The sequence below is a fragment of the Aquarana catesbeiana genome, linkage group LG04 (genome assembly GCF_042186555.1).
Source record: "Aquarana catesbeiana isolate 2022-GZ linkage group LG04, ASM4218655v1, whole genome shotgun sequence".
NCBI classification, from domain to species: Eukaryota; Metazoa; Chordata; class Amphibia; order Anura; family Ranidae; genus Aquarana; species Aquarana catesbeiana.
In genome coordinates, this window is record NC_133327.1 from 258,806,823 (window position 1) to 258,834,268 (window position 27,446).

The following is a 27,446-nucleotide window of genomic DNA, read 5'->3' on the forward strand; positions in this document are numbered from 1 at the left end:
CCCACACAGGTGAGGTATCACAGCGATCAGTAGAGTGAGAGCAATAATTCTAGCCCTAGATCTCCTCTAACTCAAAACATGCAATCTGTAGAATTTTTTAAACGTTGCCTATGGAGATTTTCTAAGGGTAAAAGTTTGTCGCCATTCCACGAGCGGGTGCAATTTTAAAGCGTGATATGTTGGGTATAAATTTACTCGGTGTCGAATTATCTTTCACAATATAAAAAAAAATTGGGCTAACTTTACTGTTGTCTTATTTTTTAATCCAAAAAAGTGCAATTTCCAAAAAAAGTGAGCTTGTAAGACCGCTGCGCAAATACGGTGTGACAGAAAGTATTGCAACAACCGCCATTTTATTCTCTAGGGTGTTAGAGAAAAAACGTATAATGTTTGGGGGTTCTAAGTCATTTTCTAGCAAAAAAAATGTTTTTAACTTGTAAACAACAAATCTCAAAAAGAGGCTCAGTCCTTAAGTGGTTAATCTCGTTACCTAAACTTGTAAATACTGTCTTTATATGTTGCCGTTACATACATATTCCTGTGGTACTACTGTTCTATATAATGTGATTGTTTGTACTATGTAACGGTGAACCTATATTTATTCATAAAAACAATTAAAAAAAAAAAAAAATAAGTATATAACCTTTACCTGCAGGTACTGTTTAAATGAATATCTAATGATTGCCTGTATAAATATATTTGATATAAATTTCAATGGGTGTACTTTTTTTACATTACTGTATAATTATCTACTGTATCAAGACATATATATCTAGTTTAGCATGTCAAAAGCTGCATTTAATGCACATTACCCCAACACATGAAAACATGCAGAATATGTCTTGCCATTCATTGAAAATGGCACCCCCAATGCACATATACAGTAGAACTGAAAGCGCCTATGCTATAGCACACCACAAAGCACAGATGTGTGTTGTGGTGCTCTTTGGTGCCAAAAATAAAGCAGGTGCATTTTTTGTGTTGAGCCATGCTGAGTGCCATGAAAAATAAAGAGCTGATTTACACTTGTGTTGGTTGCACTACTGGAAAGACTGTCAGATGGTCAGAAGGAAATACTGAATGCCTTTTTTTTTTTTTTTTTTTTTTTAAGACAAAGGGGGGGGGGGGGGGGGGGTTGAATGGGAATACTATGCCGCAGCCTAGTGTTTGGCTTGTGATTGTGGCATGGCACCAAACCTGACAGTGGGTTTCAATATTTGCCATTGCTGTAAAGAAAAGCATTGTGACCATGGCACGTGTGCTACATCTTCAAGCCACCATGTTAGGTTTAAGGGGGATGGCCAGTAAAACCATGGCTAAACTTCTTATTTTTACTGCCCCTCAGATGTAAATGAGCCCTTAATGCGCAAAAATGCATGTGTTACCAGACAAAGCTTTGAAAGGACCCTAAATGTGAGATCAAGTAATCTTCATTGGTACATCAGTTATACATACAACAATGAGATGGTGAATCCTAAAAACTGTGATGGTTACCTGACTTGTGCGTGGCTTGTATGGAGAACTGCTTTCCAAATCAGCCAAAATACTTGTCAAGGAGTCAATCTCTGCATCTAAGCTTGAGCGGCGTTCTTCTATCGTTTTCCCACCAGTGTTTATCTGTAAGATATATGGAAGAAGCTTCATAAGAGTCAACCAAGTTGCTTCATTCACCAGATAAAATGAATTCTACTGAAATGTTACTTTGGAATACAATAGTGGTGGTCAAGGCCTACTAAGCCTCCCCACCTTCTTTACCACATGTAAGATTGTCAGATTAAGGCTCTAAAGACGAAAACAGACGGGTTTTGGCTTTTTTTAGAAAAAAATATATAGCAAATTTTGAGCTGTAAGTTTATGTCCCATGTTAAAGAAATCTGCATCCAAGATCTGTGCTATTGAGAAGATAACACAAAGTTTTTAGCATGCTAAAAAATGCTACCTTTTTGGTTTGCTTAGAAAAATCTGGTCCTTGCATGCATACAGTTCTGAATTATTTCATGAGACACATCTTGAGATTTCCGTTGAAAGAACATTTAGCACATACAGTATCTCACAAAAGTGAGTACACCCCTCACATTTTTGTAAATATTTTACTCTATCTTTTCATGTGACAACACTGAAGAAATGACACTTTCCTACAATATAAAGTAGTGAGTGTACGGCTTGTATAACAGTGTAAAGTTGGTAAAGTTGCTGTCCCCCTCAAAATAACTCAACACACAGCCATTAATGTCTAAACCGCTGGCAACAAAAGTGAGTACACCCCTAAGTGAAAATGTCCAAATTGGGCCCAATTAGTTATTTTCCCTCCCGGTGTCATGTGACTCGTTAGTGTTACAAGGTCTCAGGTGTGAATGGGGAGCAGCTGTGTTAAATTTGGTGTTATCGCTTTCACTCTTATACTGGTCACTGGAAGTTCAACATGGCACCTCATGGCAAAGAACTCTGAGGATCTGAAAAAAAGAATTTTTGCGCTACATAAAGATGGCCTAGGCTACAAGAAGATTGACAAGACCCTGAAACTGAGCTGCAGCATGGCGGCTAAGACAATAGAGCGGTTTAACAGGGCAGGTTCCACTCAGAAAAGGCCTCGCTATGGTTGGCGAAAGAAGTTGAGTGCACATGCTCAGTGTCATGTCCAGAGATTGTCTTTGGGAAATAGACGTATAAGTGCTGCCAGCATTGCTGCAGAGGTTGAAGGGGTGGGGGGTCAGTCTGTCAGTGCTCAGACCATACATCGCACACGGCATCAAACTGGTCTGCATGGCTGTCATCCCAGAAGGAAGTCTCTTCTAAAGATGATGCACAAGAAAGCCTGCAAACAGTTTGCTGAAGAAAAGCAGACTAAGGACATGGATTACTGGAACCATGTCCTGTGGCCTGATGAGACCAAGATAAACTCTTTTGGTTCAGATGGTGTCAAGCGTGAGGAGTACAAAGACAAATGTGTCTCGCTTACAGTCAAGCACAGTGGCAGGAGTGTCATGGTCTGGGGCTGCATGAGTGCTGCCGGTACTGGGGAGCTACAGTTCATTGAGGGAACCATGAATGCCTACATGTGCTGTGACATACTGAAGCCGAGCATGATTAGCTCCCTTCGGAGACTGGGCCGCAGGGCAGTATTACAACATAAAAACAACCCCAAACACCCCTCCAAGACGACCATTGCCTTGCAAAAGAAGCTGAGGGTAAAGGTGATGCACTGGCCAAGCATGTCTCCAGACCTAAACCCTATTGAGCATCTGTGGGACATCCTCAAATGAAAGGTGAAGGAGCGCAAGGTCTCTAACATCCACCAGCTCCGTGATGTCGTCATGCAGGAGTGGAAGAGGACTCCAGTGGCAACCTGTGAAGCTCTGGTGAACTCCATGCCCAAGAGGGTTAAGGCAGTGCTGGAAAATAGTGGAAGCCACACAAAATTTTGACACTTTGGGCCGAATATGGACATTTTCACTTAGGGGTGTACTCACTTTTGTTGCCAGCGGTTTAGACATTAATGGCTGTGTGTGTTGAGTTGTTTTGAGGGGACAGCAAATTTACACTGATATGCAAGCTGTACACTCACTAATTTACATTGCAGCAAAGTGTAATTTCTTCAGAGTTGTCACATGAAGAGATAGAATAAAATATTTACAAAAATGTGAGGGATGTACTCACTTTTGTGAGATACTGTAAATGTTTATACTGGTATATTAACCCATCTCCTATTTGTCAACTGAATGGTTCAGAATTGGCAAAATAGATATGCATCATTGCTAAAGCATGGATCCACTTAAAGTGAATGTAAACCCTCACATACTGTATACCCAGTGAAATTAACAGCCTCAGATGATACACACAGATTAAACAAATCTGCCTACATAAGTTTTACATGTATATCTGCTGTATTCAGCTTTCTAGACCCTTTAGAAAGTGTACATAGTGTTAGAAATGTTTCTTCCTGTTTCAGCAGTGGGTGTGGAGTCTGGGCTTACAATCTGTGAGAGCCAATTGGAGGAAAGACACCCCCCCCCCCACATAGGGAGAGTAATGAAGAAACTTGCAGAGCTGTGCTGCGAATTAACAAGCTCTCTGCTTACCTGTCTCTAAGTGACCTCCCCAGCTGCTTTTATCTCCTGTGTTGGAGAATGTTTTAGAAGTTATCATGCTAATAACAGAGGAACTGAGCAGCAGAAAGATGCGGCACTCAGAGTTTTGGAGAGGGATAAGTAAACATTATAGATACACGTGCCCAGGTCAGATTTCATGAATGGGGTTTACATCCACTTTAACCAGTTAAGGACCAGCCACCACAGTTATACTGCGGCAGGTTGGCTCCCCTGGGCGAATCGCCGTAGCTGTACGTCGGCCGCTTTAAGACCACTAGGGGGCGATGCATGTGCCCGGCGGCCACAATGTCTGCCAGGGACCCGCGATCGCTTCTGAGAGAGACAGAACGGAGGATCTGTCAATGTAAACAGACAGATCTCAAATCTTTCAGGAGAGAGACAGATCTGCTGTTCATACCGATTATGAACAGCGATCGGTCTCCTCCTCCAGGCAGTCTCCCCCCCCCCCCCGTTAGAAACACTCCCTAGGACACACATTTAACCCCTTAATCGCCCCCCCTAGTGTTAACCTCTTTTCTGCCAATGACAATTATACAGTAATCAGTGGCTATTTTTTAGCTCTGATCGCTGTAAAAAATGTCAATGGTCCCAAAATAGTGTCAAATCGCTGATCACTGCCATTACTAGTAAAAAAAAAATTATTATTAATAATAAAAATGCCATAAAATCTATCCCCTATTTTGTAGACGCTATAACTTTTGCGCAAACCAATCAATATATTTTTATTGCGATTTTTTTTGCCAAAAATATGTAGAATACATATCGGCCTAAACTGAAGAAGAAATGTGGGTTTTTTTTTACATTTTTGGTGGGTATTTATTATAGCAAAAAGTAAAAAAAAAATATATATACTTTTTTCCAAAAGTGTCGGTCTTTGTTCATAGCGCAAAAAAATAAATATTGCAGAGAAGATCAAATACCAACAAAAGAAAGCTTTTGGAAAAAAAGATCATACATTTTCTTTGGGTACAGCGCGGCATGACTGCGCAATTGTCAGGCAAAGTGACGCAGTGCCATATCGCAAAAAATGGCCTGGTCATTAAAGGGGCAAATCCTTCCGGTCCTTAAGTGGTTAAGGCCATGCAATGGCTTTCATTACTTTTCATTTACTTTTATTAACTCTTGTAATATTATAAACTATCACGTCTTCTTTAGGCTTTCAATAGTTTGGTTAGATTATTAATCTGCTTTTCAGTCCTAGTAATATACCATTAAAATAACATATCATGTGATTTCGCTGATTATTATAGTGTCTAATACCACACCTAAAAACACATAACCAGTATTCTCTTTAAGACCTTGTGCACAGGGGCTTCAGCTTGCTTAAGAACAGGGTGAAGAACCAGCTTTTACAAAGCATTTGACAAGTTTCCAAACAAGTGACAAAAGAATTTTAAACTCAGCGCTGGTTCAGAGAGGAGACATTGCTGGAAGAGGTAGCAGAGGAGAGTGGAGATCCAATTGATATAGAATTTGAGAGAAAAGCAGACGAAGAGAGGTATGTGAAGGTTGATCAGCAGTCTATGGAGGAGGATGGAATAACAGGACATTTATAGAGGAGGACACTCCTACAGAGATCAGCACAGTGTGTAGGACCCTGACCATGTGGTGGAGGATAAGAGATTCTATTCCTTAAAGGCATGATACACCAACCTACTCGGTGGATGGAAGACACCATCTTGATATACAGGCTTATATCATCTTCATCTGGCGAGTGGGGACCCAGGAGAGGAGCACAGGAAGTCACCAAAAATATACTCCAACTTGTCACCAACCCTGTATCTCACATCTGATGAACTTTATTGATTGCACTTTATCTGCACTATATTGGCACAGGAAGTCACCAGAAATATATTCCAACGTGTCACCAATCTGATGAACTTTATTGTTTGCACTTTATCTGCACTATATTGGCACTGAGCACTTTATTCTGTTATACATGTTATTATGTTACACATGTTGATGTTTGTATCCATGCATATTAGTAGTTTATAGGTGCAGCGCCGAGTTTAAAATTCTTTTGTCACTTTTTTGGGGTTCTTACCTTGCACTACAGCAGCATCCCTATAATACACCTTTTATATCCACAGCGCGGGTCTTTAACTATATTTTTGAAGTTTCCAAACAGTTTCAGCTTTGCTGAAGCCTTTAACCCTTTTGCTCCATTTTTACACTCAGGTGGCCAGGCCACTTTTGCAATGACCCCCCCCCCCCCAAACCATACTTTTTTGAAAGCACATGACCAGTAGAATACAAACTGATTTTTAGGGCACAATGATATTTGCGCAAATGTTTATCAAAACAATATTTTCGTTAAAAATACACTAAAATCATTAGCAGATAAAAACAGTACATTTTGCAAAATTCCTACTAAATATAAAAGCTTAACCTGTATTAAGTTAATAACAAATATTTGTTATTTTTAAATTACGCCTTTTTGCAAAATGGTAAAAACTGAACGTATGCAAAAACGTAAATAACCACATTTCTATAAAAATCTGAAGGTTTTCATAGTTTGTTAATTACCCCCGAAACCATATATTTTCTGAAAGCATAAGACCAGTAGAATAAAAAGAGGGTGCTACTGATTTTTAAGATCCCACAATATTTGTGCAAATGTTTACCAAAGCAATATTTTTGCTAAAAATACACTAAAATCATTTTTAGCAGATACAAACACAGCAAATTTTACAAGATTCCTGCTAAATTCCTACTAAATATAAAAGCTTAACCTGTATTGAGGTAATAAATAAATATTTGTAAATTTTAAATTGCGACTTTTTGAGAAATAGTGAAAATCGGACGTACACAAAACTGTAAATAAACAATTTACTCTAAAATCCGTTACCATTTTTCACTTACAGCTTTCAGAATTTGAAAAGACCCCTCAAACTAGACATTTTCTGAAAGCACATGACCTGTAGAATAAAAAAAAAAAAAAAAAAAAGTGCTACTGATTTTTTGGGTCTCGCAATAATTGTGCAAATGTTCCTCATATCATATTTCACTAAAAATACACTAAAATCATTATTAGTACACATAAACACAACATAACTTACAAAATTCCTCCTAAATTACCACTAAAGCATTGTTTACATATGGCATACTAAAAAGTGTACGGGCCATGTTTACCTGCACAGGGATGCACAGGTGTTCCGTGCATCCCTGTACAGGCAGTCCCATTTCTGAAAATTTGGATGCAAAGGCTGCACAGGCATAGCTGCTCTTCCCAATTTGACATCCATGTGGGTACATGACCCCAAAAGCAGACAGTGTGAGCTAAGGGACAAGCATGCAGACCTACATGGATGTAAAATTAGGAGCAATGGCTACAGATGCTACACCCCAAATGACATCAATGGGCCTGCCTGCACAGAGATGCACGGAACACCTGTGCATCCCTGTAATGGTACGCTGTGTATGCCCTGTGTGAACAAGGCCTTATGCCCCTTTCACACAAGCACGCCGATTGGGTCTGCCTGAAAAATGGACAGGCAGACCCTATCGGACCTCCCAGTGTTCTCTATGGAGAGATTGATGTAAATGGACATGTGTCTGTTTACACCCACTTTCATCTGATCCAGTCCAGTCCGCTAAATACAGACGGATGGGGATCCCATTCCCAATCCATCTAGCAGATCAAATCGGATGGTAGCCAATGGAAATGGACAGGCCATCCATTTCCATCCGACCACCCCATACAGAACAGCGGGCTGTGTCTTTGTCCTCTCTGCATCAGCAGAGATGACACAGACCTGTCATCCACTCCATGTGAAAGGGATCTTACCAAGAATGGCTGGTCCATTAGGGGCACCGCCCAAATGCAGAACACTGGACTCATTTGTACGAGTTTTTTTTTTTTCTTTTTAAGCCACATGGTTAGAGCCTGAGGCTCCAATTGGCTTGAAAAAGGTTGGGCTTGGGGCATGGAGCAATGCACCCCGAACCCACCCACTTGTGACAATAGCAAATTAATATGCGCTATTGCCTTCCAGCTTCTCCTCCTGGCCAATCAGGACAGATCAGGTTAGCCAGGAGGAGAAGCTGAGGAAGCCGTGGAGGGGTGAGTGCAGGGGGGGTGGGGTGGACTGTCACTGTGGAGAGGCTGAGGGTGGGTGGACCTGGGAGGGGGGTTTGTTTGCCTCTCCCTAAAAAAAGTTTAGCACCAGCCGCCACCGGGCTTTAAGTTATGTTTTTGTTTTTTTTTATCTCTTTTTTTGAGATTGAGAAAGGGACTGAAGATAGTCCCTTTCTCTGCAGCACTTTAATCGAATGAATAAGGATTCTGTATAGAGATTCCTTATTCATTCATAAAATAACAGTCTGATACATAGTAACACTTGTGGTTTACTATGTATCAGCTGTCAGTGGACATAGGAGTGATCGCTGCCCACCCAATGTCCACTGTACTACAGGGATGGGGCTGGTAAACACGTTTACCAAGCCACAACTTCCCCACGACCCCTCCCCAGCCTGACAGCTCATCAGAGCTCAATGCAGCCAGCAGCTAAAGGCAGTGTGAGAGGAAGGAGGGATACCGCCAGAGCAGCAATGGATCTGGGGTACGGGGCAGTACAGGGTGTGATCTGATTGGCGGGGGGGGGTACACATTTGGATTCCCCCCAAGCCCCATGCAGCACCTGAAGCCAGCAGGAGTGGAAGAGGAGGGATGCCAGCTTATGGTGGTAGCTGCAGGGGATCCAGTATGCAGGGCAGGGGGGGGGGGTCGGATCGGGTGGAGGGGGGGGAGGGAATCAGTGCTGGGGGGGGGGGGGGAGATCAGTGCTGGGGGGGGGGGGGGAATGTGAAGGGGATAGTAATGGAGAGGGGGGATGGTAGTTTAAGGTGAAAGGGGGCGGCGGGAGGTGGAGAAGCAGGGGACAGGGAAGCGCCAGCATGGGTGGGGGGAGTGTCACATGAGGTTAATAATTAATCAGAGTCTGCTAAACAATTCTGCTATAAGGTTTATGGTCATTGACGTTACCATAAGCTTATAGCAGAGGGAGAAAGGAGGTCCGTGACCACCTGCAGGCACTTCTGTAGGTCCGTATGGCGTACGGACGTGGCAGTGAAAGGGTTAAAGCATTCTTCAAGCTCCAATTTGGAGACTTTAAAAATACAAGGGCTGACTGTCACTTCAAATAAACTGCTGTCATGCTTATGTGGGAAAACTCCAGACCTGCTAAGCATAGCAGCCTTCTTTTTGGTACCAAACTTGGGAAACAGCACTATTTGAAGCTCGTTGAAGGCCTTGTGCACACTGAATTCTTGTAAAGGCTGTTTCTGCTGACAGGAGAAAATCAGCATTATAAACTCACTTACGCTGCATTTCTTCAAACCAGTTTAGGCGAGTTTAGCAGTGCTTGGGAGTTTATTTCCTTAATTTATTCTGGCCATTGAAATAAATGAACACTAAAGTGCTAAAACGTGCCAAGCATTTAGGTGCGTTTCTACCAAGTTTGAAGTTTTTCTGTAAAAACATTCCTCTTCTGAACGTGATTCTTCTGCGTACAGGAAAGGAGTGTCTTACAGCTCTGATGCTCCTAAACTCTGGTAACAGTCTATGTGTACATGGACACATAGGCTTTTATTGAGTTCAGTTCAGGAGCTTTGCAAAAAAACGCAAGCGTGAGTGCTTGGGCACACTTGTGCATACGTGTGCCTAAGAGCCTAAGGCCTTGTACTCCCTGCTGTTGAATGTTTTATTCCTGAAAGAAGCCAGAATACCTGCAAAAGTCCTGCACAATTGCCAGTTACACAGGATATCGTTTTGTGCCAACGATAAAACAGACAAGAGGATTATTACATATATATGCAAGGATTCAGAGTCAAATAAGCACTTATGCTATGTGTTCGATAGTGAGAAATGTCCTTTTTTGCCTTTAGTCTCATGGATTGGGAGACACTTCCCTCTAGGAAAAGACCATGGAAGACCGGAGAAAAGCTGCAGTGATTCCTTGGATCCAGTGAGTAAGATTCAGCAACAGTCTGGTTGTTTATCGATGCTTCACTAGACCCGTTTGGGGTCTATCCATAAGGTGAGAGGCTAGCACTATTGGAGGAGGATTGCAGAAAGTTATCAATACCAGCTTACATCTGTAAATTGGACTCCCACATTCGTCCCCTTCATCTCTATTTGTCTACATAGGATTACCTTTGTTTACACTCTGAATTTGGGACTGACCATCTCTCTGAATCACCAGATTCCTTCGGTTGCATTTTTTATTATAATTTGATTATTCCCACGCAACTATTTATTTGAAGTATATTTTGATGTGATGCACTTTATTGGACTTTATTTAACTTATGTTTAGTTTTATATTACTTGGATGTGATACACTTTATAGGATATTGAACACATATTTAGCTTGTTTAACCTCTTAGCGACCACCCCACGCACACAGGGCTCGAGTCCTGTCACAACACATGGGAACGACGTAGCTGTACTTTTTCCACAGCAAGAACGCCGTTCCCGTTAAGGGGCCCGGCCCGTACCCTCTAGAGCAGTATAAGAATTTAAACTGTTAGCACTGCAATAGAGAATGAGAGAATCATACTAGCCGCTGCTTAATTCCTTTCACCCCCTCGCAGGTGATCCAGGCCACCACTCATTTTGCTTTCTTCCCTGCTGAGGCCGCTGCTAGGTTAGTTAGCAATCTGATTGGGCAGGGGGTGTGGTCAGCTCGTCAGTGGTGGTAGTGGACCCAGCCCTCAGGTGCGTGCAGATATGAGAGAGCAGCGTGGAGGGTAAGTCACAGAGTTAGTGTGTATGCAGCAGATTGGACTCAATTTATTTAATCTCCTCAGATTTTTTTTTTTTTTTTAAAAGCCAGTGGCGTGCAAAACACACCCAAAAACTTCCACCCGGTGTCAAAAACTGGTGTTATACTGTCCTCCACTAAGGAAGGACCTTTCCCTGATCCCCTGGGGCATTAGGCTCCAGACGGGGACTGAGGTACTTCACATGGGTCCATCTGGCCGAAACCAGACAGACCCCAGTTCTCTGGAAGGTCTGCCGAAACAGACCCACTCAAGTACTAGGTGGGACTCCCCCAAAGGGAGACCCCATGAGAGAGGTCGAACCAAGCCAGAAGACCCCCCCCAAGACTTTCAGAGTAGGCCCGAGGACCCACACCCTACTCATCACACTGTGACAAACGTGACAAATCAACCAAAAAATACAAAAAAAAGTGACAAACACGTGGATAAATAAAAAGAAAGTGGGGAGAAGGAAGTGGGAGAGTGAAAAGAGACCTTTGTGTAATACAATAGCCGCCCTCCAGCCAGGAATAAAAATTTCCCCTGGTCCTAGCCAAAAGGCTCGGCCCTAGAGGCAGGTGCGAAAAACGTGTGTTATGGTGAATTGACCATGGTGCCATAAATCAAGTGCCTGAACACTGACTGTACAGCACCCCTGAACTGCCACTTCAGGGGCACATTCACCACTGGCTTTTCGTGCAACCCTGACCACCAACCCAGACCACAGCAGCCCCCACCCCAGCCAGGAAGGCCTGAAGTTCTGAAAGCTTGGTGAGAGTCTTTTTACCATCAGACCTCACCGTCGCTCCCATCCCTCCTACCTAATTACATTTGGGAAATACTAACCGCTCCCACGGTGGGAAAGGGGAGCCAGCTAGAGCTACCCCAATCTAGGCCAGAAGGCCAGGGACCCGACCCTCTGGCCAGACCCAATGGTTCACCATCCCCATCAGAAGGCTTCCCTTTCGGCTACAAACCACTCCAGGTTACCTTTAGACCAGCAGGTTTTGCATAGCCTCCGCCACCCCTGATACCACCTCACCGAAGATCAGGAATGGAAGCAAGCGCCACCTCCTGGCAACTGATAAGAACAGATACTACACTTGATCTTAGCCAAAAGGCCAAGAAGCGATTTAATCTCCTCACATGGGACACCTGAGGCTGACAAACAGGCATGATGGAGTTGCATTGTGAAAATGGATGAGGATGACTCTGGGTGGGGATGAGAGTTACATTGTGGAGAGCCTCTTCACTATGTAACTCTCATCCCCACCCAGAATCATCCACCCCTCTCCACAATGTATTCCCATCCCAGCCCAGCATCATCCATCCCTCTCCAGGATTCTGGGCTGGGATGAGGATACATTGTGGAGAGGGATGCAGATAATTCTGGGTGGGGATGAGGATACATTGTGGAGAGGGATGCAGATAATTCTGGGCGGGGATGGGGATACATTGTGGAGAGGGATGCAGATCATTCTGGATGGGGTTGGGGATACATTGTGGAGAGGGATGGAGATAATTCTGGGCGGGGGTGGGGATACATTGTGGAGAGGGATGGAGATGATTCTGGGCGGGGACGGGGATACATTGTGGAGAGGGATGGAGATGATTCTGGGCGGGGACAGGGATACATTGTGAAGAGGGATGCAGATAATTCTGGGCGGGGATGGAGATGCATTGTGGAGAGGAATGGATGATGCTGGGTGGGGATACATTGTGGAGAGGGATGCAGATAATTCTGGGGGGGATGGGGATGCATTGTGGAGAGGGATGCAGATCATTCTGGGCCGGGATGAGAATACATTGTGGAGAGGGATGCATGATGCTGGGTGGGGATACATTGTGGAGAGGGATGCAGATAATTCTGGGCGGGGATGGGGATACATTGTGGAGAGGGATGGAGATATATTGTGGACGGATTCCATGGGACGGCCAGTGGTCGGGCCCTGGGGAATTTTGGTGGTCAGGCACTGGGGGGCCCAGGCCTAAAGTTGTATAAGGGGCCCCAAAATTTCTGTTGGCTACCCTGAGTATGCGAGCTGTGTGGCAGGCGCTACACCAACAGCCGCCGACACAGCTCACAATAGTCAGTGCCGCACACTGATTAAGGATGAGCAGAGGCTTGAAGCAGAGCCTCTGCAAAGGATAAAGACGCAGCTGTAGCAGGCTGCCAGTAGTCCTCCTGTAGCTTCCCCCAGAACGACTCACAGCACCTCCCCATGGCTCGCTGTGGGGGAATTGACTTCATGGGTCAAGGTGCAGCGGGAGCCTTCCTGTGCATTTATGGGAGCCTTTATCATATGTCTCAATATGGCTGACCACACATCGCAGTGCAGATACTAAATCTCGAAAAGTTGATCATCTTGAACAGCAAGGGCAACATTATTCCAGTTTGTAGGATGTTTTCTAATGGACTGTGTTAAGTTTTTTTTTTTTTTTTACACACCACTTGCTCATTTGTTTTAGAAATTCCCTGCAAGGGAACCATTATCACACATTGTAGTGTTTTTTGTGTTAGTATAGCATACATGTTAAATTATTTTGTTGTTACATCTGTTCTATATTTATTTGCTTAATGCATGTGAATTTTGGAGGTGTCCTCGTAAACTGGCACTTTATTTGTTAAAAAAGGAGTAGGAGATATAGATTTTATACATACATATATATATATATATATATATATATATATATATATATACACACACACACACATACATACATACATACACACACATACACACACACACATACGCACACATACACACATACATACACTTTTTTATTTTGGAGGTGGTACTTTTTTTTTCCCAGGACTTGACCACCTCTCCCACAGTTAGTAAGCACTCCCAGGGAACACATTTAACATTTTGATTGCCCCTGATTTTAACGCCTTCCCTGCCGGTGTCATTAGCACAGTGACAGTGCATACTTTTTAGCACTGATCACTGTATTAGTGTCACTGGTCCCCAAAAAGTGTCAGTTAGGTGTCCGATTTGTCTGCCACAAGATCGCAGTCCCGCTATAAGTCGCTGATTGCTGCCATTAGCAGTAAAAAAATTTAAAAAAAAAAAATTTAGAATAAAATCTCAGTCTGTGAAAGCTATAACTTTTGCACAAACCAATCAATATACGCTTATTGGTATTTTTTTTACCAAAAATATGTAGCCAAATACATTTTGGCCTAAATTTATGAAGAAATAATACATTTTGGTCTAAATTTATGAAGAAATTTGATTTTTTAAATGTTTTCCTTGGATGCGTTTTATAGCTGAAAGAAAAAAAAATGTTTTTTCTTTTTGAAAATCTGCTTTTTTTGTTTATAGCACAAAAAAATAAAAAACGCAGAGGTGATCAAATACCACCATTTGTGGGAAAAAAAGGACAAATATTTTATTTGGTTACAGCGTTGCACGACTGTGCAATTATCCGTTAAAGTAACGCAGTGGTGTATCGCAAAAAGTGGTCTGGTCATGAAGGGGGGGGGGGGGGGTAAACCTTCCGGAGCTGAAGTGGTTAAAGGGAATGCAAGCACTTCTGTTAAGATCTATGTTTAACATTCCCTTTATAAAAAGGGTTCAGCAAAGCTGCTTGAAGCTTGTTGAAAGCTTTGTAAAAACTTTGTAAAACTAGCTGTGCAGGTACATACTATACATACTAAAGCCTACATGTACATGGCCTAAGCACCTTGGCTAGTTTTTGACCGGTAGACAAAGCATTTTTACATAAAAGTTACTGTAATGTGAATGATCACTTCTTTATGCCTTATTAAATAAAGCAGACCCCCTAAACAAGTATTATTTTGCTGTAAGGGACATTATACATATACTAAAATATACTGTTACCATAATGGGAACACTGCAATTAAGCCAGTGATTTACAAGTTATACGCCAGACAAATTATTCATCTTCCATTTCTAGGTGCTAACACCCATCTTTATCCAGTTTGCATTGTTAGACGTTTATTGCAAGAGTCATTTGTCAACCAGACCTCCACACATTCTTTCAGATAAGTGAACTATTCTGTGCCTCTCTTCAGGGAAATAGCAGTTTACAAGCTTCTGCAATAATGCCCTTTGCAGGCACCAATTATATTACTGTATATAAGGTATTATGTACATGCCATATTATTTCTACACAGAAAACAATTTTATTGCATTGCTCTTTCTTCTCCCATGACTACTGCAAGCATTTTTGCAGAAAGAATATCTGTCACCGTGACAAAGTTAATTTGACACTAGTAGCTGTAATGTCATCACATATGGGATTCATTTGTTATGTATGTATAGTTTGGATTGTCATCCCTTCATGAGTGGGTGAGTACTGCTCCTGCAGATGGTTTACAGATGTACACAAGTCTGCATTCAGTTCTCTAATCTTAGGGACATTTGGGCAAATGACAAGACAAATGCCCGGTTAGTTGCTGTCACATCTAATGAATGTAATTTTATAATTGCATTACAAAACTTGGACTGGCATACTAGTTTTGCCTTGCTAATACACAAACACTGTACACAAGGTAATATCACTCAAAAACATCAAACACTAGCACAAAACTACTTGATAATGTTGTTCTGTTTTTATTAGGACAAGCTCATCTATACTTGCCTTACGTTAAAGTACACCAATCAGACAGAAAAATTACAAAACTAGGCATAAACTACTAATGGCTAATATAAAAACATATTTTAACCAGACAACTGATTCAGCTGCCTTTTAGGGAAGCAGAAAGGAATTTAGTTTTCCCCCTTTGTGGCACAGTTAGCAGCAGTTACCTAGAGGATTTTGTTATGGCCATATGGCCATCTCTGGAACAATGCCATGGAAGTTGTAAAAAGGGTTAACTTTTTTAACCTTGCTATGTAAATCAAAATGAGCATATTAAGAAAATGCACACGTAGGGACTCCGTTAGATAAAAATGATCAGTAAATCCAGACAGCCTAAAGTGCGGTTTGGCGACCACTTGATTGCGATTGCAATCTGCCATGCAGCCATGGTGACCAGCCCACAGCCTCTCAGATCAGAGTAGCAATAGGCATTGCAGAGGTGGGAGAATTCCTAGGCTCTTTATTAGGTGTCATGACACAGCCGCGGGAAGACCCGGGAGGACATCCCTTACAGTGTCCTGCACCGCTTCATCTCAGGTCTGTGAGTACATTTCAAGAAAGGAGGTGGGAATTTGTGCTGCGGTCCATTTTAGCCTAGAATAAAGAAGTTTTTACTGAAAGAGGGTGTTTTTGCTTGTGGGGTTAGTTGTGTGTTATTTACTCCACACCTCCACACTGTGTGTTAGCTACTACAGACCTTGGCACTGTTCAATACGTACTACCGTCCTCTGTAATGTGCGTTACATACCACTGATCCCTGAATTTTATGTTACAAACTACTGACCCCTGAACTCTACATTCCTTACTCCTGCCCTGCATTTTGCATTACCTACTACTGACCTATGCACTCTCCCAGCCCCCGTGACCTGTGTCACATAGTATAGATCTCTTAAATGTGTGTTACCTACTCTTAATCCCTTGCACACTGCCTTACTTACAGTACTTGTGAACACTGCTCATTACGTTACTTACTACGGACCTCTACATCCTGTGCTACTTACTACAGACCTATGAACTCTGTGTGCTACTTACACCTGAACCCTGAACTTGGCATTATTTCTTACTGATCCTGAGTCTTGCTAGTTTATCTCAGGAAATAAACTTCAGGTTCCTGTATCTCGAGACATACCAATTGCTCTGACATTCAGCTTTCACTGAAGCTAACAATCCAGATAAAAGAAAGCTGTATTCATAAACACTTTGGTATATTTATAATAATACCATGCGGAAATAATACTAGCAGAGCTTTTAAAGCATTTCACGCAGATGCATTTAATCTCAGAGAACAAAACATTAAAAAAACTAATTTAAATCAAAACTCTAGTCAGAGGAAAAAATGAACAGCCCATCATAAGGATAGAACCATAAAAAATGTTTTTGCGGCAAAATGCGCCTTCAAGTCACAGCAGTACTTCTAGATGTCCTCAGTCTTTCATGTAAATGATGGCCGGCATCATTCAACCCACTTCCTCCAGAGTCCAGGTTTGTTACTTGTAACTGCATAGTGAAGGAGAAGCAGCACCATGATAGGAACATCTTTTTGTCTTGTTTATAATGGCATCTCTCCGTTCTTCAGCTCCATGACACGATCACGAAGTACGCAGCGGGCACACGCCCACAATACCTTGATTTAAAGGGGACGTACCTGTACGCCCATTTGCCCAGCCATGTCATTGTGCCGACTTGCCAACCAGCGCACGGCGATATACGTCCTAAATTTGAAGACGGATATCATTGTTAAGGCAGCAAATAGCTGCCATAACCCCGGTATCCTCGTATTCGGTGGGCGGTCGGCTACAAGATAAAAGTGGTCTCTGCGGCGGATTCGCTGCAAGATCACTTTTATGACGGCGGGAGAGGGGCCACCCTCCCACCGAGCTCCGGTGCCCTCCGCCGCTTACCGGGGTCATCGGTAGCAGCGGAGGCGATCTGGTCCTTCTCCTGGCTGGGTATGGAGACAAGTGAGGGGAAAATGGCCCCCACCCGTCTCCATGACATTGCAGGGGGGAAGCGACGTCAAAACGTCACCTCCGCACATAGCTCTTAAAGGGCCATTTTTTTAAATGACAATTTTTTTTTTTTTATTGCATTTTAGTGTAAATATGAGATCTAAGGTCTTTTTGACCCCAGTTCTCATATTTAAGAGGTCCTGTCTTGCTTTTTTTCTATTACAAGGGATGTTTACATTCCTTGTAATAAGAATAAAAGTCACAACATTTTTATTTATTTTTTTTTAAAACAGTGTAAAAATAAAATATAAAAGGTAAAATAAATAAATAAAATGTAAACGCGCTTCATCCCGACGAGTTCACGTGCATAAGCGAACGCATATGTGAGTAGCGCCCGCATATGAAAACGGTGTTCAAACCACATATGTGAGGTATCGCCAAGATCGGTAGAGCGAGAGCAATAATTCTATTCCTAGACCTCCTCTGTAACACAAAACATGCAACCTGTAGAATTTTTTAAATGTCGCCTATGGAGATTTTTTTAAGGGTAAAAGTTTGTTGCCATTCTACGAGCGGGCGCAATTTTGAAGCGTGTGTAACATTATTTTTCACAATATAAAAAAAATATTCGGCTAACTTTACTGCGGTCTTGTTTTTTTTTTTTTTTAAAGTGCGCTTGTAGGACTGCTGTGCAAATACGGTGTGATAAAGTATTGCAATGACTGCCATTTTATTCTCTAGGGTGTTAGAAAAAAATGTATAATGTTTAGGGGCTCTAAGTCATTTTCTAGCAAAAAAAAAAAAAGTCCTTAAGTGGTTAAAAAGGGGCAAGATGTTACGGAGGTGAAGTCTACAAGCTTTTGACAACATTTGGATTTGGGGCTGAGAAGATAGGTCATAATCTAGGATTACACCTAGTACTCTGGCGTGAGGAGAGGGATTGATGGTTGCATTATTAATTTGATGGAAAAGTCATGGAGGGGGGGCACAGGTGGGGGGATTATCATCAGCACAGTTTTAGAGAGATTTAGTTTAAGGAAGTCATCTATGCTGATATGTCAGTTAGTAAGTTAATAATGCAAAAGGTGACTGAAGGCGTGAGGAGAAGTGTAGAGAGATAGATTTGGGTGTCATCGGCGTAGAGATGGTATTGGAAGCCGTAGGAGATAATCAAGTGACCAAGGGAGGAGGGGCAGATGAATAAAAGAAGAGGTTGATGTGTTAATGAACATAGAATTGCATTAATTTAGGTATTTATATCTGTATTCAACAAGTAAAAAACTTAATGATTACCTCCATGCTGCAGCCAGCTGTCTGTCAGGCAGCCAGGTGGATCTCAACAATAGTGTCAGGTTTCTTCCAGATCCTGGCTTGGCTGTGCACCGTCAGTGGATAGCAGGCAAAAACCCTTTATCGGCTAACTCACAGGAGAACAAAAGTATGGGTACTTCTGTGACCCAAAAAGGAAGTATGGCCATAAAATCTTTGGCCATACTTCTTTTTAAAAAGTATATCTCTTGTTATTATAATGTACAATTGTGCTGATACGTTTACACACCCTTGCATAATTTATGATTTCTTGGCCATCTTTCAGAGAATATGAATGATAAACACAAAAACTTTTATTTCACTCATGGTTAGTGTTTGGCTGAAGCCATTTATTATCAATCAACTGTGTTTACTCTTTTTAAAACATAATGAAAACAGAAACTACCCAAATGACCCTGATCAAAAGTTTACATACCCCAGTTCTTAACACCGTGTATTGCCCCCTTTAACATCAATGACAGCCTGAAGTCTTTTGTGGTATTTGTGGATGAGGCTCTTTATCTACTCAGATGGTAAAGCTGCCCATTCCTCTTGGCAAAAAGCCTCCAGTTCCTGTAAATTCTTGGGCTGTCTTGCATGAACTGTATGTGTGAGATCTCCCCAGAGTGGCTCAATGATATTGAGGTCAGGAGACTGAGATGGCCACTCCAGAACCTTCACTTTATTCTTCTGTAGCCAATGACAGGTCAACTTGGCCTTATGTTTTGGTTTACTGTCATGTTGGAATGTCCAAGTACGTCCCGTGCGCAGCATCCTGGCTGATGAATGCAAATGTTCCTCCAGTATTTTTTGATAACATACTGCATTCATCTTGCCATCAATTTTGACCAAATTTCCTGTGCCTTTGTAGCTCACACATCCCCAAAACATCAGGGATCCACCTCCGTGTTTCACAGAAGGAATGGCGTACCTTTCATCATAGGCCTTGTTGACTCCTCTCCAAAGGTAGCGTTTATGGTTGTGACCAAAAAGCTCAATTTTGGTCTCATCACTTCAACTACGTTTTACCGCAGATCCTTTGACAATTCTTTTGCTTTCCCCATGACTCAGAATCCAGAAACGTCAGTGCAGCACTGGCTGAAAGATGCAAGGGTTTGTCAGGAGTCCAAAAACTCACTGACCTTTTATACACACACACTCATTACAAGCAAACAGATCGCAGGTGAGGATGGTTACCTTTATTAGCCATTCAAACCCCTCTGTGTTAACCTGTGTGCATGTTATCAGGCCAGAATCACCAGGGTATGTAAACTTTTGATCAGGGTCATTTGGGTAGTTTCTGTTGCTATTATGATTTCATAAAAAGGAGTAAACACAGTTAATTGATAATACATGGCTTTAGCCAAACACTAATCATTAGTAAAATAAAAGTTTGTGTGTTATCATTCATATTCTCTGAAACATGGCCAAGAAATCAAATTCTGCCAGGGTACGTAAATGTATGAGCACAACTGTATCTATACAGCTGTTCTGTATTGATATACACAGAGGTACATAGTTGGTCAAAAAAAAAAAAAAGACACAAGTCCATCTAGTTCAACCAATAGAAAAAAAAAATAAAAAAATTGAAAAACTGAAAACCTCCATATAAAAGAACCCAATACTCATCCTTCGTGATCCCCTAAGGCAATCAGATATTCTTTGGATCAACAATCTCTAATACACCACACCTATGTACAATTAACCCCTAGTGAAGGTTGCCTCTAGTTACCTAAATCTTTATATCATATCATATACTTAGTTTTAATTGTCCAGATTTAGACCCCTTTCACACTGGGGCGGTTTGCAGGCGGTATTGCGCTAAAAATACCGCCTGCAAACCGCCCCTAAACAGCCTCCGCTGTTTGTTCAGTGTGAAAGCCCGAGGACTTTCACACTGAAGCGGTGCACAGGTAGGACGGTAAAAAAAGTCCTGCAAACCCCTTTTTTGGAGCGGTGAATTCACCGCTCCTTCACCGCTCCTGCCCATTGAAATCATTGGGACAGCGCGGCAATACCGCGGCTATAGCCGCGCTGTACGAGGGATTTTAACCCTTTTTCGGCCGCCAGCAGGGGTTAAAAGCGCACCGCTAATGGCCGAATACCGCTGCAAGAACAACGGTACAGCAGCGCTAAAAATAGATGATGCAACACAAGCATCCATTCAGACATGCTTCAGGGTTCATGTACAAAAAAAAAAACAAAAAAAAAAAAACAAAAAAAAAAACAGAAAAACAAAAAAACACAAACATTCTGTTGGGCAGAGATCATACTGCTGCTTCTCCTTTCCATTATCCAATCACAGACTGGTTATGAGAACAAGACCTGTATTATATAACTGCAGTAGAGCAAAGCCAGTTCTCCAGATGGCCTGTGCCATTTGGCAGGGCTGTAAAAATCTCAGGAATTAACAGAAATCTTGAGCAATAATAGAAATCCATGGTGGCCAAATCAGCTCCCATTATGAATTTCATCTGTGTATTTAGTTGTTTGCATTGAGTTCAGCTTTAAGTCGCTCAATATTAGAAAAATAGGGAGATAGAGTACAATAAAATGATCAATCCACTGTGGGCCTAGGGCTGAAATAACAGGGTTGCCTCATTCAGATTCCTGCTGATCAGTTTTTCTGTGCTGTTTAGCAGCAGACCACCACTGTTAAAGGTTAAAAAAATAAATTACCAAGCAAAAATGTTTTCTTGAGAATCATGAGACAGTATTAGAATTTTTGTCAGATTTCTATGGCTATTGAAAATCTGCAACAGGAACACAGTCGAAAAAAAAATCTGATGGGGGTTTCTTGTCTTTCCCCACTTTACTTACTACTTAAACACCAGCAATATGTAACACTCTTTCTGTCCAGACCATTTTTCAGCATGGCGATAGTTTGACTAACATTTACTGTCATGCAACACTGCACCCCAATGAATTTTCTTTTCTTTATTTTTAAACAAATGTATTCTTTATTTTTTACTAAATAAAAAAGGGAAACAGTTTCCCTCACTTTCTGATATAAAGCACAGCAAATACAAACGCCAGAACAATATGAAATCCCCTAAAATGACCCCTTTTTGGAAAGCACATACTCAAAGGATCCTATTTTTTGGCATAATTTTTTTTTAGAAACCAACATGTCAATATTGGGGGGGGGGGGGGGGTTAAAACATGAAGCTTGGCAATGGTGCATTAAAGGAGAAGTACAGCTAAAGCTCATCTGGCTGTACTTCTCCTATGGATCACAGGACTGCAGTTCGTTTTAAACTCCTGTGACCCATTTTCAGAAGACACTGGGGTGACGTCACAGAGCCGGTCCAGGCTCAGGAAGGACCACAGCCATATGGTCGGGATCTGCCCACATGCCTGGATCAGCACTCGGCCCCTCCACAGCCCAGTGCTCCAGTGAGCGAGGAGGGGGTAGAGCAGACAGCCGGTGACTGACAGTCACCTGCTCTCTGCTCACGAAGCTCTGAAAACCGAGCAATCAGCAGTGTTTGATTGCTTGATTCTCAGTGTTAGAGCTGGCAGGGGACCGATGCAGCATTCAGTTAAGTATGATTAAAAAAGCAAAAAAAAAAAATAAAAATAAACAAATCCCATACTTCTCTTTTAAAATGTGTAGGTCATATACAGAGATCAGGAAATGAAGGGGTAAATGTGCAGGATAATGCAGGTGAGGGGTTAATATACAGCTCAGATCAGAGACAAGATGTAGCTGACATATACTGTAGATGGATGAATGGAAGTAAAGGGGTGGTTGACACTACTTCTGGTACTGGATGAGCCTGATACTAGTTGACACTAGTACTGGCGCAATGAGGAAGCTTTTACAGTGATCACGTGCTACAAATCCACTCTAATTGGCTTTTGTAAAATGTCCTATTTTTTTGGTACTATTTTATCTGAACTGACCAATGGACAATGCTACCCCAGTACTGTATTTGTATAGAAATGCTAGACGGCATGAAAAAAATCATTTTTTAAACTGCCACACCCATCCTCAGGACCATGTTATTCAGATGGACAGAAAGTCATTAAATAAAAGCAATTTTATTTCTGCGTGTTGCTGTTGGGAAGCTCCGCTCATTTCCTGTCTGGCTTAGGGTCGGTTCACACTGAGGCAGCACGACTTACAGCGCGACTGCCTCAGGCGACCCAGGACATCGGCGACTTGCAAAACGACTTCTGTATAGAAGTCAATGCAAGTCGCCCCCAAAGTCGTACAGGAACCTTTTTCTAAGTCAGAGCAACTTGCGTTGCTCCGATTAGAGCGGTTCCATTGCAGAGAACGGGGCGCTACTTGTCAGGCGACTAGGTCGCCTGACAAGTCGTCCCAGTGTGAACCGAGGAAGTGTCAGCATGACAAAAAGTGAGCAGAAATCTCTAACAAAGCCACAGATGGCAGCACAAATCTGGCAGGGGTCTCAACCCTTCCCTACTATCCAAAAGTAAGAAAAAAAATTTTATGCTTGACGTACACTTTAAAACCTCACAAACTGATTGTTAGCATTTGTGTTTTCAGTGTGTCAGCATTTATTACCTGAACATTGAACATTGCTTCGTCAGGAGCAGGTGGAGGAGGAAAGCTTCCAATACCAGATGGGTGTGAAAGACTATTTGTGTCTTCTGGTGGTGGAGGTGGCGGCGGAGGAAAATCTATAAAAAAAAAAAAATAAAAAAAAAAATAAAGAGTAAGTAAGTTAATTTTTTTTTTTTTAAATCAACCTTAAATGCAGAAGAGTAAAGTATCAAGTACATATAAAAGCATTCCATAAATAATAATACACAGAAAGGTAACTACTAATGAGTCAAGCCATCCTAATATTTCAGCTTTTGGCAAATTTGATAAAGTTGAAGAGCACAATGTATTTCTCTGTCAAAATCTTTGAGCCAGAATTCTTTGGACTTCATACCTGCTGATGCCATAACAAGGGTATGCCCCCTCTTCCTATTGAATATTTATTTTATATTATGAGGAATGTAACAGAAAGAGAAACAGCGGCATCCAATGATGGGTGAGAAGACCCAAAACTCCAAATTAGGTGGGAACAGATACATACTATAGGTGGCAGATTGTCTTTTCAGAAGTTCCATGAGATATAACAAGGGTACCTAACTCACCAATAATTTCAGTTCCCAGAATGAGATGACAGTGCCTTAGCAATACCAAATAGTTAGACCTATCAGTGGACATCGAAGCCAGTGTGACAAAAATACTGGGATAAAAAACCGTACTATATAATTAAAAGTGGTCACACTTTTCAGTTTAGTATTCAGGGAGGTCACAAAGTAAGAGGCACAAAGGAGTTAGCAAATCCGTGAGAGGCCATGGTGGATATTTACAGTGGCAGGTCACTGGGTGACCGGCAGCTGAGGAACTGTGGGAGTCTGATGGAACTTTACACTAACTGGTCACAGATTACGACAGCCACAGGGCAAAACGAGTGGTGTGCAATGTTCGTAGACACAGGCAAGAACGTAAAGGCTTCGGCATAGGTATGGGATTTATACAACAGTGTCAAAATGTTGAGCAGCATTATGTAGTGTGGATGTAAACTCTAGAATCCTAAAAAAATATTGCTGATCATTTAGAGGTAAAGCATGGATTGGGGGGAGTACAGTGATACATTTACATAATACTGTCATGTGCACACGTAAAAGAATTTCTGATATTACTTCCGCTTTAAACAATATTTCAGCCAGTCCTGTTTATTTTCTTACAACTGCTACAAACTGACAGATATGAAGCCTGTAATTAGCAGCCAGTGGGTGGATTTGTTTGTGTCTAAATACACTCTAACCACCTGCTATCTGCTTGTCAATTCATTAGAAATGCTGCCAAGCTGTATACATAGCTTGCACTGTAACATTTCATTAGAAAATTGCCCCTACCTGAAGTTTTTCTGCTTTAAAATTGGGTTTTTCCAGCCTTTCTACTGGAAAAACTTATGGCAAAAAGGATGTGAATTTAATAAAAAAAATAAATTAAAAAAAAAAAGGAGAAAAAAAACAAAAAAAGTATGTTGGTCTAATTCAGGGATATGCAATTAGCGGACGTCCAGCTGTTGCAAAACTACAAGTCCCATCATGCCTCTGCCTCTAGGTGTCATGCTTGTGGCTTTCAGAGTCTTGCTATGCCTCATGGGACTTGTAGTTCTGCAACAGCTGGAGGTCCGCTAATTGCATATCCCTGGTCTAATTAAACACTTCAGCCCTGGGAGGATTTACCCCCTTCCTGACAAGAGCTTTTTTGCGATTCGACACTGCGTATCTTTAGCTGACAATTGCGTGGTTGTGCGACGTTGTACCCAAACAATCGACGTCCTTTTTTCCCACAAATAAATAGTCCCAAAAAGCTATATATAAAAAAATATTTTTTCCTGAGTTTAGGCCAATATATTCTCTTTCACATATTTTTGGTAAAAAAAAAAAGAAGAAGATCTGCGATTTTTATCGGGACTGCGACATTATGGCGGACACTATTTTGTGACCATTGTCATTTATACAGCAATAAGTGCTATAAATAGCCAATGATTACTGTATAAATGACACTGGCAGGGAAGGGGTTAAACACTAGGGGGGCGATCAAGGGGTTAAGTGTGTCCTAGGGAGTGATGATCTACCACTGACATGATAGCGATCACTGCTCCCGATGATAGGGAGCAGTAGATCCCTGTCATGTCACTAGGCAGAACAGGGAAATGCCTTGTTTACATAGGCATCTCCCTGTTCTGCCTCTCCGTCTCCCGATCGCAGGCCGCCGGTGAACATCAAGTTCGCGAGCACGCTCCCGTGGCGTGCGTGGCAAATTCAAAGGGACGCACAGGTACACCCATTTGTCTGTACGAGCTATTCTGCCGACGTATGTGTGTGCAGTGGTCGGCAAGTGGTTAAGCAAATTCAAACCTATAACTTTTAATAAAACTAAAAAATGTAAGCAACAATCTAACTAGTGGGGGCACAACTTCCACTTTTCCCTTTTTAAAACTGTCAAATCTAATTTTAATAAAAAGACCACTATTGTGGAAATTAAATATGTTGTATTCTGACAACAGTATGCAGTTAACACTTGTAATAATAGTATAAGTTCATTTTTTATTTTATAGATCTCAATTTATACTTCTCTTTATAAAGCATGCAGACCAAGCTGTGCTGTAAAAGTGACAATGATGGCCAAGAAGGTTCAGATGGTTATATCATCTTTAAAGGGAAAAAAAATAAAAAATCTAGGTATGCATGTAAATGAGGAAAACCTTTTTAAGCCAAGTGAATTAATAAAGCAACACTTGCGCTCCCTAAGCCCCATGCCTATGAGGCTGTTGCAGATAGGCTGCTGATGTCACACGGTGGTCCCTAATTGTGATCTGCTGTCAGGGAGCAGATTCTTCAACTGGACCTGGGGCTAAATTACAAACCAAAAAAGTAGGACATTTACAAATCTGTATATTGCTGAAAACAAATTATCTATACTGTATACCTTGGCTGGGAATGTCAATTGGGCTTTAACTACTGGTAATACAGTTATTAGCAAGAACATCTCCAGCTTCCTGAGCCTTATAACGGGATGTTCTGCCAAATTTCCATGTTGTCCATAACCTCTTTAATAAGGGAAGACTGGAAGCTATTGGCATGGGAGGCACACGAAAATCAACTGGCCTTTTCATTGTAGGGAAAGTTTCCTGTGCACAAAAGTAAGTGCACCATATAAAGCATGCCAAGATGCCACAGTGACTGGTGGCCAGGGTTAAATGTAGATATTGTCCTACACACAATGGTTTATAGTAATCTACCTTTTTAGATATAGAATATAAAAAAAATAGGGGAATGTAAGGGATGACTTGTAAATAAGGAAATACTTTCTAAGCTGAATAAGATTACGGCTACTTTGTGAAAATATCAACTTGCCTGAAAAAAAAAGTAAATAAAATGCCATCACAAATAATCACCAGAATTTCGTCTGACATAGACTGCAGGTCCCACTATGACTAAGCACTGAATCAAAAGTACTCTCCAGCAGCACCACCTACTGAAAACCTTCTAAACCTCAGCCCAGCCCTTCTCTGCAGTAGAGACATGCCAAGCACATCACATGTCCAACTATGCACTTATCAAATTTTATAAAAGACATTTCATGTACAAGATTTTTTAGTCTATCAAAAACATTTGGTGTTAAGGGGAAGTAGTGGGAGGCATCTAAACGGATTCTGGTCTTCATGAAAACATTCTGGTTTTTGTTTAGCAGTGTGTATAGTGGAATGATCATCCTGAAATATGGAACTATCATGACTGTTTGTTTCACAGGGTATACCTGGTACTGGGAAATCGCCTCATATTCCTTTTCCTGTTATGTGATCATGCTGAAAAATCTTCAGACCTAATTTCTTACCCAATACGCCTTCCCAAATGATTGATTACAACCCAGCAGAAATTTTGGATTAAATACATCCAGATATATAGTGAAAGATGATACATCAGGCTGTATAACCTTTTTCCACTGATCATGAATTCTGCATTTCTGGTCATTACAACAGAATGGGGTTGATTTACTAAAGGCAAATAGGTATTGCAGTTTACATGTGCAGCTGCACTCATTTTCCCCAGAGCTTAGAAAATGTGGTAAAGATCTGCTGAGTTCCATCATCCAATCATGTGCAAGCAAAATTTTTTTTTTTTTTTTTTTTTCCCCCTCTCTCCTTGCACCGCACTGGGTATTCTTTAC

At 41.6% G+C, this 27,446-nt stretch overlaps 1 protein-coding gene and 1 pseudogene across 4 annotated transcripts in view; both read right to left on the reverse strand.

Annotated features, from left to right (window-relative positions):
• Positions 1-27,446, reverse strand: part of LPP (LIM domain containing preferred translocation partner in lipoma) — a 582,414-nt gene that overhangs the window by 324,750 nt on the left and 230,218 nt on the right. For all 4 annotated transcript variants that reach the window (XM_073626412.1, XM_073626410.1, XM_073626413.1 and 1 more), the window contains 2 exons: positions 23,268-23,383; positions 1,495-1,617 (listed from right to left, as the gene is read on the reverse strand). In XM_073626412.1, the coding sequence (XP_073482513.1) occupies positions 1,495-1,617; positions 23,268-23,282 (138 nt within the window). In that variant the 5' untranslated portion in view covers positions 23,283-23,383. The remainder of the gene's footprint in view (positions 1-1,494; positions 1,618-23,267; positions 23,384-27,446) is intronic.
• LOC141141906 (U2 spliceosomal RNA) lies at positions 11,868-12,001 on the reverse strand (annotated as a pseudogene).